Below are 12,162 nucleotides of genomic sequence, written 5' to 3'. Positions count from 1 at the left end.
GTTTTCAGAGGCTGGCTGGCTGAAATGAAAATACAATTCTACTTGTATGCTGTGTTGTTTCTTTCTTCTTTTCCTCAAAAAAAGGAAAAATTGACACTCGCTTCTGCTGTTGACTTTTTAAAAACTTTTTCTCCTAAATTGAAGTTAAGTAGCTTGCATAGACATTTTAGGGCTTTTTTTCAGTTTCATCTTGTAGTTTCAACTGCATCTTTAAATAGTGTTGGTTAGCAGAATTGCCAGCCTTTGAAGTGCTTACTGTATCAGTTGTTAGGTTTCCTTTCTGTCTTCCCCTTAAGTGAGAGAGCAGGTGATCGGGCATGTTGACACTGGAAGAGGCACTGTAGAGTGTCGTGAGCCTCATCGAAGTGAGATTTGTCACACCTAACTTCAGGTGTCCACGAATGTGAGTGCTTATGTGTGAGTTGGGTGTCTGAACTTCCAGTACGGTCTGTAGAAGTCTAGTTGATACAGGCTGTGGAGAAGAGAGCGATTTGTCTCCTTTTACTGTATATTCCTAAATTTGGTCAACTTAATCATTCTAGTCTCCATAGCTTGTAATGACAAAATGTCCATTGGCTGTAATGGGAGCTTAGATGTCTGTCTCCCATGCAGCCTTTGTAGTCAATGGAGAGAAATCAGTATATTGAGGGCTGTATTTGTAGGGCCTACATTAGACATTTGCTTTAGGGTGACATAAATCATATTTTTGAAAGGGCTGTTTCTTTCCATGAACTCTTGCTCAAGGTTGGATGATTACTTCATTTATAGACAGCTACACTGTACATGCCTATATTTTAAGGCGAGATGCATCCCACCCTTAATTTTACTTTTTGCATGGCTGAATATTGATAAATGTCAACTTCATGGCAGATTTGCTTTATTCTGTGTGTGTGTCCCAAATTAACTCAACACATCTCCATTAAGAACTAATGAAATTATGCAAAATGTGTACTCATTTGACTAAATAAATGGTGATGTTACATCTACGCTTCATTGCGTACACGTTCTCAACAAGTGATCACAGAGACAAACTATCACAAACATTCACATAAATGACTGCATGTGACAAAGAATGTGTACAGCTGTTGGAGATTTGGGGGAAGAATATCCAGGCGCAGAACATGCCTATGCATCTTTAGTGATGGCATAATGTGAACTGTGAATTGCAAATATTGAACATGCAGGAGGAAAAAAAAGGTAGCTTATGTATAAGCTACTGTTGAAAAACATTTACCCAAATCACGCACTGAAGAATTCTGAGATAGCAGATTCATAAATATTGAGGGTTTGGATTTTTTTTTCCTTGGTTTACTGGTAAACAGCAGATGAGGTCAATACAAGCTGTTAATAGTTTCCTTAAATATAGAGAAACACAAAACTAAATGTCACTCCCCTATTTACCCCACTCCCAAGCTTTTAAATTTTGATGGAGTTGCTCAGACCTAGGGACAAATTCTGAATCATAGGCTCCAGCATATGTGACAAACCTACTGTTGTATATAACATACACAAACAACAAATTTTCCCCCAGAATCCTGAATGTGCAAATTCCTTGGTAATGAAGAACTAGAGCTTGAGGATCTTGGGGCTTTCTGCAAAAAAAAAATGTGGTTATGGTTATTCTTTCTGAAAATGTCAACAGTTTATACTGTCATTTTTCTTTTTGTAGAAAATGATTTACTGAAGTATTGGAGTCAGTTTTCATTGCAGGAGAGTGCAAAGTGGTGGAAACTTGTTTGAAGAGCAACAAGACAGCGGATTTTGGATGGCTGGTGTAAAAAATGAAGAAATACTGGAACATTGATTTGTTTGTTCAGGACAGTCAGTAGCTGGAACAAGAGCCACCCAGCCACATCCATAAAATATTAGAGCACTCCTTCAGGGTCATTTGTTTTCTGAATATCTGTTGTGGCTTTCCTTTATCTGAAATAACAGCTTGGTCTCTTTTAGAGCCCCAGTCACACTTGCTGGTGGCCCAGATCCTTTGGACCTGTGTAGAGGGTCCTTACTAAGCAGCATATGCTATGGCTAGAGTTATCGGATGGTGAGCTCAAGAAATCAGGAATCTCAGGTTTTTACAAAAAATGGAAAACTCACTAAAAACTGGGACCCTCCTACATATCTGAATGTCTTGGTACAATAATGACAGCTCAGTAGTAAAACATTCCTGCTTCCCTCAAGAACCTAGTAGGCCTCTGAATCAGTTTGCAGCCCACTGGGAAATCCTTCAAAGATTGTAACAGCTAAAAACACCCTTTAAAAGATAAAGTAATAACACTATGAAAACATTACAGTTCTTTATGCCTAGAATCAATGTTAGCTTTTATTTTACCCATAAAAGTGGAGACACTGTGGAAAGCAAAAGCAAAAAGCAAGTTTAGCTCTCTGAAGAGGAGAGGGATGGATCCTAACCAGTGCTTAGCTGGAGACTGATAAAAAACTGCCTGGGTAAGTGGTTGCCTTCTGTTGGGTTGCCTCACTTCTGCCCCAGATGTGTAGCCACAACTGGTTTCAATAAAGTAGTTGTCTACCTTGCTTACATGCTCGCAGTACAATAGCATGGTTGTAGCGCAGGGTTTGTATAAAGGCACTGAATAAAGCAAACAAATGCTTCACCCACACAATTACAGCCTAAAAAAAACCCCCGAACCTCAAACGTTTAAACACTGTGCAGTGTGACAACTGTTAGTTCAGTGCTTTATGAATAGAGAGGGGCCCTTTGTCTAAAATATTACCCTCTACAAACATCTATCTGAATAATGCGAATGCGGGACTTTCGGGGAGGTCTTGTCTTGGTACTAAATAGATTCTTTGCCTCCTTGTCTGCCTCTTCTCACAGGTACTGCAATGAGCATCTGCTGTGCCCCCCTCACGTGTTTTGGACAGGCTGGGGTCCCTGGGAGCGCTGCACTGCTCAGTGCGGAGGAGGGATCCAGGCACGGCGTAGGACGTGTGAAAATGGTCCCGACTGCCCTGGCTGCAGCGTGGTAAGTAATTTGCAGCTTTCCCTTCAGCAGATATCTGTGGCCGTATGCCATGGATGTCTCTATGTCCATAGGGCATCTGTGTATGTTTCCGTGCTCTACCCCCAACATGAGCCCCCAGAGCGTGTGTGTTTCTGTGTTGCTCGTGTGTGCTGAAATTCACACAGTTTATCAGTCAGAAATATAGATATAATTCAGCTTTTTCACAACATCATCTAGAATATGAGCTTCCTGAGGCAAGGTTGGTGCAGATGTGGGCGTGTCCTTGGCAGGTTTATGGTGGTTTTTATTTTTATCACCAGAGTACACAGGAACTCTAGCTATGAGCCCAGGACTCCAGTGTATCAGGTCCTGTACAGCACAGAAAAAGGTAACTTTAAAATCTAATTGCATAAGGATCCAATAAGTGAATAGAAGGAACCACCATGAAGTGCTGAAGTCAGCTTGAATAGCGATAGTGATCTTCGCACGGCAGCAGCCTAGGAGCCGTCAGGCTTGGAAGCCACAGTGGGACAACTCTGAGTGAATGGAATGCTTGATGGATACCCAATTGTCCTGGTTCAGCTGGGGTAGAGTAAATTGTCTTCTAGTAGCTGGTACAGTGCTGTTTTCGAGCTAGGTATGAGAAGAATGTTGATAACATGTCGGTGTCAGCGAATATCAGAAGATGAACCTTGCAGTGCTGTTTCACGGTAATTTGGATTCTAGCGGTGGATTGTCACTGAAGGGGGTATTATGTAGAAAGCACAACCTGGGTGAAAATTTGAAGTGGCCAAAACTGCAGAAGACAGATTCTGCTGGTGAATGACAGATGGTGGTGTTAATCTCCCCAGTGACCAAGAAAGAGCACAGCTCAAAGGAAAAATGAGAGTTTGGTTTTAGCCATGTTGTGCTTAATGGCCAGGCCTGATGTTGCACACTAAGAAACACGTACTCAATTTTGTTCCAGAATATTAAAGTGCTAGAAGAAAAATACTTTTATTTTTCACATATTAAACCAATTTTTACATGCTTTCATTTCAGAGAGTAAGCTTAATTCTGAGGTTCGTCATCATCTGTGGTCTATTTGTTAGCCTGGCAGTAATTCAATACTAAAGAAAGGATCATTTATTACCTTTTTCGAATTTTAAGGTTTTGTGCATTTTCCCGGGGTTTGTTCTCTTTTTGACATTTATCCTGGTGGTAGAACTGCATTTTCAGTAGATTGAAAACATCCAACAGGTTTGTTCTTGTCTTTCAGTTGAACTTTAAGAATTAACATAATATCTTAGAATTATACCAAGTTTTCCAAAATATTTCTGTCCCCTGATGGTACACAAAAAAAGCAGACATATGGTCTAGATCTATTGTTAAACCTTCCTGACTAGCATAGAAAAGAGCACAATCTGAAGCTTTTCTGTCTCAGTCATCCCCGTTTATCCCATACTAATATTTGTGAAAGAAAGCAGTATTTTGTTTTGCACAGAATCTTCCTATGGTCTGAAACGAAAAATACATAGCTCTAATTTTCTCGGGAAGCTCCATGAGGAAAGTAGAAGCTTTAGTGTAAAAATTTCTTAATTATAACTGATTTGAGATTAATGTTACTGGGTTTTGTAATTTATTACCAGTCTTAGCGTGTTGTCTCTGCTGTGTCACAAAACAGTTACCTGTTCAGCTATGGCAATGTTTGGGTTTTTTTTTTATTAATTAGAAAATTATTGTGTTGATGGTTTCAAAAAAGCACTTATCTTTGGAGTACCTAGTTGTCTTGCTAATACTTAGGCACCAATGGAAACCAACCTAAGGTAGAAATCGTCTATAAACCCTGGTGTTCTTGGAGGACAAAGGACTCGGGTATCAAGTCTGTGTTCTGTTTAAGTTTCAGTGAATTTGAACCTGAAAGTTACCTGTCTTGAGTCAAAAGTTTTGCAGTCATAGTAGGGCTTTGTCAATAAGTGTACCTGGAGAAGAAAGTACTTTATTTCTTCTAAGAGTTTGCTTCATTAGTATAGGAAAGAGCCATCTGAAATATTTTTATGCCTTCTTGTAATTGTTGAATGAATGAAATAGTTATATTAATAAAATCCTAATGAATGAGGAGCAGGAATATCAAAACTTGTTTATTCATCAGAGGTTCTTCTGCTTCAACCAAATTTTTGGTTTTATTGTTGTAGGTATACATCCTTCAAAACAATTAGAATGATGGATTTTTAGCATAGTGAATGAAGGAGAAGTTATTGTGCCTTATTACTACTAATTTCCCATCTTTACCAGTTGTAGTGATACTAAACTTAGATGGTGAAAGGTATTTACTGAATCTAATGTGTTTTTAAAGCCTTTTATTCTTAGTATCTCAGAGCACTTGGAAAGCTAAATAATCTCAGGAAAAGTTGCATTGAAAGAAATTTTTGACACATCAGAGCTGTAGGGTGGACTAAATGGTGTCTTGAGACCCCTTTCAACTACACCGATTCTTTGGGTTTGGAACCATTTTTCAACAGAGGGTCAGGAGAGAAAAACAACAATAATGGTTTTTATAAGCCTTAAGAAAGGAAGTCTTACAGCTTGTTTGCCACCAGTATCAGGGGACCAGATTTTCTGTCATAGGAGAACCTCCCTCTTCTGTTTTCTAGTCTGCAACCAGGCTGTGAGACTGTAGTATGGCCAATCCTCGTCTACTTAGCTGTTCTCATTTTGCAGCTTTTGCCATATTCATGGCTGTTGTCTGTGTCCACCTGATGATTTATATCACATAATTTCTACTGAGCATTTTTCCTTCCTTTTGGTTTGGTTGTATTGCTCTTTGTAATATCACAGCAGGCAGCTACTGCGTGCGTTTTGCTTTTTTGCATGTTTCTCATCAGTTGATTCCTTGGCTTTATCTGTCTTCAGCAGAAATCAACCAAAACTCTTGAATATTTTTCTATCAGGACTCGGCAATTATTGCAAACTTAGCATCTTATAAAATAATAATGATAATAGTAATAAATCTTTTGATGCACATAAATGTTCCAAAGAGAGAAAAACATGATGCTATTTTAAAGATGCATCTCTCGCTGAGGTGCACTCAGTACATGAAAAGAGATGGCCAGAGACTTAGGACTGAAAGCTTTCACACTGAATATGTAAAACCATAAATTGTTATGATATAGGAGAATTAGACCACAGAGAGTCCTAAAGGTCAAAAAGATGAAGCTCAAAATCAAAATGTGGAGCCATAAGGACCTGTGAAAGTCTTTATGTTAATTAAAGTTAGTAAAGAATGCTTGAAATTGTCTACCAAGGGATAGGAGCTTCACAGCCAAATTTAAGAGCAGCTAAAATCTGGTAATAGAAAGCTGAAGTGGATCACAAAACAGGTATTACTCTCATGTATTCAGGTGATACATGTGCTAGAGAAGGAACTGTGGAATCCTGTGGACTGTGCTAATATGACTCAGAGGACAAATATCTTCAGATTTTACAGCATACTCAGCTAAGTTGTACATTTGCTTCAGAAAATGCTTCTTTTCCCCTGAGAAGCATAATCTCTGTTGAATTTGCCTCAGGCCAGTAATAAAAAAATAACTTTTTTTAAGACTTATTGCTAGAATAAGAAATGTAGTTTGAGGCTTAAGTTGGGTGACATACTTTACATATATTTGTCTGTATTCTTATTTCAGTCATGCTAACATGCATCAATGCTAGTTTTTGTAATGGGAGACTGGTAAAGCGTATACACTTTCTGTATACCAGTGAGGCATTTTGGGTCTTGTTGTGGAATAAAAAAAAAAGGAGGAATTTTGTTTCTTAGAAAGAATTGCTAGTGTTGCATTCATCTTTTTTTATTATTATTTAAACATTCCAGAATTGTGCTGAATGCAAAACCTTGGGAAGAAAAACTATCTGTATTCTAAAGTTTCTGTTATGACACAAGATGAAAAAAAAGGTCTTGGAAAAACAAATGTCGGAAGTATTTTCTTTCATTAAGTTTTTAAAGGGAATTTGAAGATGGAAAGTTTTCAGAAGTACTTTGTCCATCAGAAAGAACAGTCTGCCTTTAAAATACTTGCCATATCATGAAACAAACTCCAAATGCCTAGTCTAGAGAAAAGGGACCAGAAAAGAAGTTTGTTATTATGATTTTTATGGTTCTTTTTAAAGTTTCCATTTGACCTCTTTGAGTTAAAGAAAAATAAAATAATGCATCAGCTATTGCAAAACCAGAAAACATATTCTCACAAGAATGAGGTACAAAAAAATGTACTTTTTATAAGGCATTTTCCTACTTCATGCTCATTTCCTTTTCCAGTCCTTTTTTCTGTCTATAATGTAAACTCCATTGAGTATTAGCTGGTTTTTGTACGTTCTGAAAGTTTAGCAAAGTAGACCCTGCCTTCTTTTGATGCTGCATTTGCTATTGCAATTATAAGCAATGCCAAGTAATTAAAGAGGGTAAAACAACAAAAAAAAAATCAAAATCACAAGGATAGTTTCAGAAAATGCTAACACATTGATTAATGGTACATGTGATGCTCAACTTTGTCAGAAAAGAGAATCATCAACTTGGCATGCATAGTCAAGGTAAATGTGAAATATAAACTGGTTGAACTGATGTGCATATATATTCAAATGTGAGGTGTTTAAGGTATTTAGCTATAAATCCAGTGATCATTTTGCTGTTTGATTTATTTAATTTAGGAGAAGAGGCTAAACTGCAAGTTGTTTGCTTTCTTGCTTAAAACAGAGCAGTGTGAAGCATCTATTTTTCGAGAGGCGGTCATTTTGGAAAAAAACGTAAAGCTGAAAAATAAATCTTCAGCTGCTGGAAACTGTCCCTACTCCCCTTCAAGCAGTTCAGTTCAACCTGTGACAGTTCACACTGTCTGCGGTCCTGTTTGGAGGTTCCTATAGCAAGTTCATTCAGGGACTTCCAAGTCATGTGCAAAAACTTCTTTTGTGGACCAATGCCAGTTGATTTGAAATCTCTTTCAAATCTAGTTAGAAGGGTTCTCCAAAGTGAGTATTCTCACATTCAAGAGATAGGAGACCCGATTTGCCAGACTGGTTCCTAAAACGTTGTCCTGGTTTTGGCTGGGATAGAGTTAATTTTCTGCTTAGTAGCTGGTACAGCGTGTTTTGTATTTAGTGTGAGACTAATGTTGATAACACGCTGATGTTTTAGTTGTTGCTAAGTAGCATTTATCCTAAGTTAAGGATTTTCCAGTTTCCCGTGCTCTGCCAGCAGCAGTTGCACAAGGAGCTGGGAGGGAGCACGGCCAGGAGAGCTGACCCGAACCAGCCAAAGGGATATTCCATACCACAGACCCTCATGTCCAGTATAGAAACTGGGGGGAGTTGGCTGGGAGGGGCGGATCGCTGCTCCCGCATCGCTCAGCGGGTGGTGAGCAATCGCATTGTGCATCACTTGTCTTTTCTTGGGGTTTGTTTCTCTTTCCTTTTTTTTTTTTGTTGTATTCCTTTTCATTATAAGTATACTACTTTATTGTTAGTATTTTGTTTTATTGTACTTTAGCTGTTAAGTTGTTCTTATCACAACCCCCAAGTTTTACTTCTTGTTCGGTTCTCCTCCCCATCACCCCGGGGAGGAGGGAAGGGAGCGAGCAGCCGCGGGAGCCCAGCCGCTGCCTGGGGTTACCCCGGGACGAACACCGAGCTCACCGGTGTGTCCCGTCACAGGTGTTGCTATTTGCTGCAGTTTCCAGCTGCTCCCATGCTGTAGATGTAGTCTTTGTTATTGTTACTTAGATGTACTAGCTTACACCTGGCTGCGGGAGGCTCTGTGTCTGAATTGTGATCACTCCCGTGTCTGGTGACCACAGAAGTGTCAGAAACCTCCTTCGTTCTGCGCCCAACAGGCACAGCATTGGGCTCCAGGGCTCAGCATTACGGGACATGAACGTCTACTTCCCTTTTGACTCACTGGTTTTTGAATAAGTATGAGAAAGGAGAAAGGTATTTGGGAAGAAAGGATGTTGGGTGCTGAGGTTTTGTGCTGCGCTCATTTTAGAATGAATTAATGAGCGATACTGAAGGTGGAGGATATTTCCTGGGGACTCGTGCTTCATCCAGCCTGACATTTTTTGATTGCTGTGGACCTAGAACATTCAGTTATCTCTGGAAAGTAACCCATAACTCTCTCATTGAACACTAAAAATCAAAACAAAAGGTAGGTGGCATGGTTTTAGCTTAGTTTTATCAAGTAATAAGACTTACAGGATCGTATTGTAGTCTGTCAGGTATTCTTACCTTCTGCCCATAAGTAAGGAACTCGCTCCCCCATTACAACTGTGTTTGATTGGAGGGTGGCCTTAGATGACAACATGGAATTGCAACAAGTTGCATGAAAACCAGTGGCCCAGTAGAGGACAAAAACCTAAGTTAGTCTACATTAGTTCCCACCTTGAGAGACAGAGTTGCAGCTGAGTCCCTCATTTGGTCCAAGGGGCATCAGGTGCTGGTCACTGAGTGTATGTGGTAGCACACGTGTAGCTTGTGACTAGCCACTGCGTGTCTTTCGTTTTTTAGCAGTAGGACTGCTAAGTCCTGCTGGCAGGAGATATGGGAAGGGGAAATGAGAGAAGGAAAAATTTAAAAGACTTGAAATATAAACTTACAGACAGCTTATAGTTCATCTTACAGTTGAAAACGCTAGTTCCAGTGCTTATGGATCTACTTAGTTAGTATGTGTAGTGTAGCTTTATGTGATACGTAAGTAGTATTTCCATGAAATCAGAACTGACATAAACAGGGAGAACTGTACAAAAAAAAAAAAAAAAAATACAGAGAGATTTCAGCAGACTCAGGGAATGGGTAATTTTGTGGGAATTTAGATGTATCTTGGGGGAATTTAAGCCAAAAAAAGAACAACAGATGTAACATTCAGTGTTTCTACCAATCTGTTCTGGGAGGAATTTTCTTCCTATCCTCCATCTAGCAATCATGGGAGTAGGATACACCAGATAGTCATCTAGTAGCTCATCTAGTATTTTCTGTACTGTCTCAGTCCTGGCTTAGTCCAGTCACGGTCCTGTCTTCAGTTGCAACCAGTCTCAGGTGGCCAAAAGAAGGTAAGGAATAAGACAAAAACTATGTAGGTAATTTTGCAAAATAATCCTTGACTCTTGAAAGCACCTGGCTAAAAGTCAAAATGTGACAGTTGGTTATAGTAATTACTACACTATAGAAATGCACCAACTTATAAATGGTAAATGTAATAGACTAATTTGGAAGGAAGAAGGAAGAACAAAGTAATCTCTGTCCTGGAGTACTGGAAAGACTAGAGCTGATTTAATATGTGGGGGTTTGGTTTGGTTTGGTTTTAGAAAGGAAAAAAAAAATAAGCAAGCCTTATATCCAAATGCAAGGGAAAGAAAAAATTGATGCATGTAGAGACAGGCTTTTTCACCTGATCTCTGTTTTTCAAACTGCTGAACAATTTTAGCGTAAAAAATAATTCAGATATAAATGGAAAGTGGAGTGCAATCCCTTAAGATATTACCAATATAGACCACTCCATACCTTTCTGGCGTTGTTCTTCAAGAAGGTATCAGGGGTTTCTGACAATCAAAATGGAGCAGCTTCAAAGTATATGGTATTAAATTTGTGATCCAGTGTTACAAAAAAAGGGTCATCATTAAAGTGATGTACTAGCAAGAAGATGTAGGAGTTAAAAGATGCATAAAACTAACTGGACATACCAATGGGTTGTCCTGGAAGGGGAAATGTCAGATTCCTGGGAGGTTACTCTAGGTGTCCTCCAGGAATTACTTAGACAGATCTTATTAGTAGTATTCTTAGTAATTTTGGCAGACAAATTTGGATTACGTTTGCTGGTGAGCTGAAGTTGTGGGGCATCATCAATACAAAGGTTGATTTGCATGTCGTATAGGAGGCACTAGATGTCTTTAAGGGCTGAAGTAATACAAGTGAAGTGAGTTGTATCATGATTGCAAAGTTGTGAACTTAACATAAATTTAACAGAAACTCCTGCTCTCACCTTGAAGTACAGTGAGGAACAAGAGAGGAGAATGACCCTGTGCGTGAGTTGTTTATGATACTAGGTATAAGCCGGAAAAGTTGTGCAGCAGTGAAAAATGTACATTCAGTTTTAGCATTTGGGATGTTTCAGCAAGGTATTTCCAGTAGAGACAAAAAAGGTAGTCTAGGGATTCATATAAACTAATCTCAGAAACGATGACTGTAACAGTCTGGACTGAAGCTAGCTGTAATCACACTTTTTGTTTCACATATGGCAAGTAATGCGATTTCTCCACCACTGCTGTTATCTTCAAAGCTGAGCTTATTTTGAAGCTGAATTTATCTGACACCATTGGATCAGTGACTGAAGTCTCATGGAAGCTTATTATGATTTCATCTACAAATTTTCCAAGTCTCTTCTGTTACAAAAGCATGTCTTTGTAAGAATGCAAAAACCTTAATTTTACTGTAGGCAGTTCAGTAACAACCTTAAGTCATTGTGCAATTGCACTCAAAATGGGAAAAAAGGGTGCATGAAGCATGGCATTGGAAATGACCTTAGAAACACGATAGAGCTGTTACATCGAATTGTTCTGTAGCCACACTTACTGTTCTCTAAAGGATATGGCAAGTGATGGAAGTGAGCTGAGCCCTGGAAAGTGTCCCAGAGAAAGACAAAAGATTGGGATTCTGGTAAATCAGAGAAGGCAAGGTTCTAGTGTGTGAAGGACTAATATATAAATTAATGATAGCTTTAGAGAGGGAACACTGGGATTTCTGTGCACTCTGTATTGTAATATACTGAATTTTAAGGAAATATGAAGCCAATTAAGGGAATTAATTTCTGTCCAGGGCATTGTTAAATGATGTAACTTGTTGCAAGAAATTGTTGAGGCTTAAATCTTAAGAATCAAAAAACTTCCCCACAACTAAAATTATGCAGGTGATATTGGGATGAACTAGAATTATAATAGACAAAAAAAAAAAAAATTACATTATTGGTAGCATAGTAAATCTCATTTTAAAACTTTCTTTGAGTATTAACAATGAGATTGAGAGCTGTGCTTTAGGCATTCCACTTCTTTCTGTGCTGACAATAACCAGGGACAGCATGTCTGATCTAGAATGGCATTTCCAATGTTCCTCTTTGTAAGTGAGTGTTGAACCAGCTTACAGCAAATCGTCCCTCTGATTTATTTTGTTCCTTTTAGGTTTA

At 38.8% G+C, this 12,162-nt stretch overlaps 1 protein-coding gene across 1 annotated transcript in view; it reads left to right on the top strand.

The window, feature by feature from the left end:
* The window catches only part of SEMA5A (sema domain, seven thrombospondin repeats (type 1 and type 1-like), transmembrane domain (TM) and short cytoplasmic domain, (semaphorin) 5A), a 222,359-nt gene that overhangs the window by 151,066 nt on the left and 59,131 nt on the right, over window positions 1-12,162 (top strand). Inside the window, exon 14 of the mRNA XM_010571431.1 lies at window positions 2,840-2,987. Coding sequence (XP_010569733.1) covers window positions 2,840-2,987 — 148 coding nt within the window. The remainder of the gene's footprint in view (window positions 1-2,839; window positions 2,988-12,162) is intronic.

The sequence above is a fragment of the Haliaeetus leucocephalus genome, unplaced genomic scaffold (genome assembly GCF_000737465.1).
Source record: "Haliaeetus leucocephalus isolate CR32 unplaced genomic scaffold, Haliaeetus_leucocephalus-4.0 Scaffold328, whole genome shotgun sequence".
Classification (NCBI taxonomy): Eukaryota; Metazoa; Chordata; class Aves; order Accipitriformes; family Accipitridae; genus Haliaeetus; species Haliaeetus leucocephalus.
This window is presented reverse-complemented; position numbering and strand designations above follow the sequence as displayed.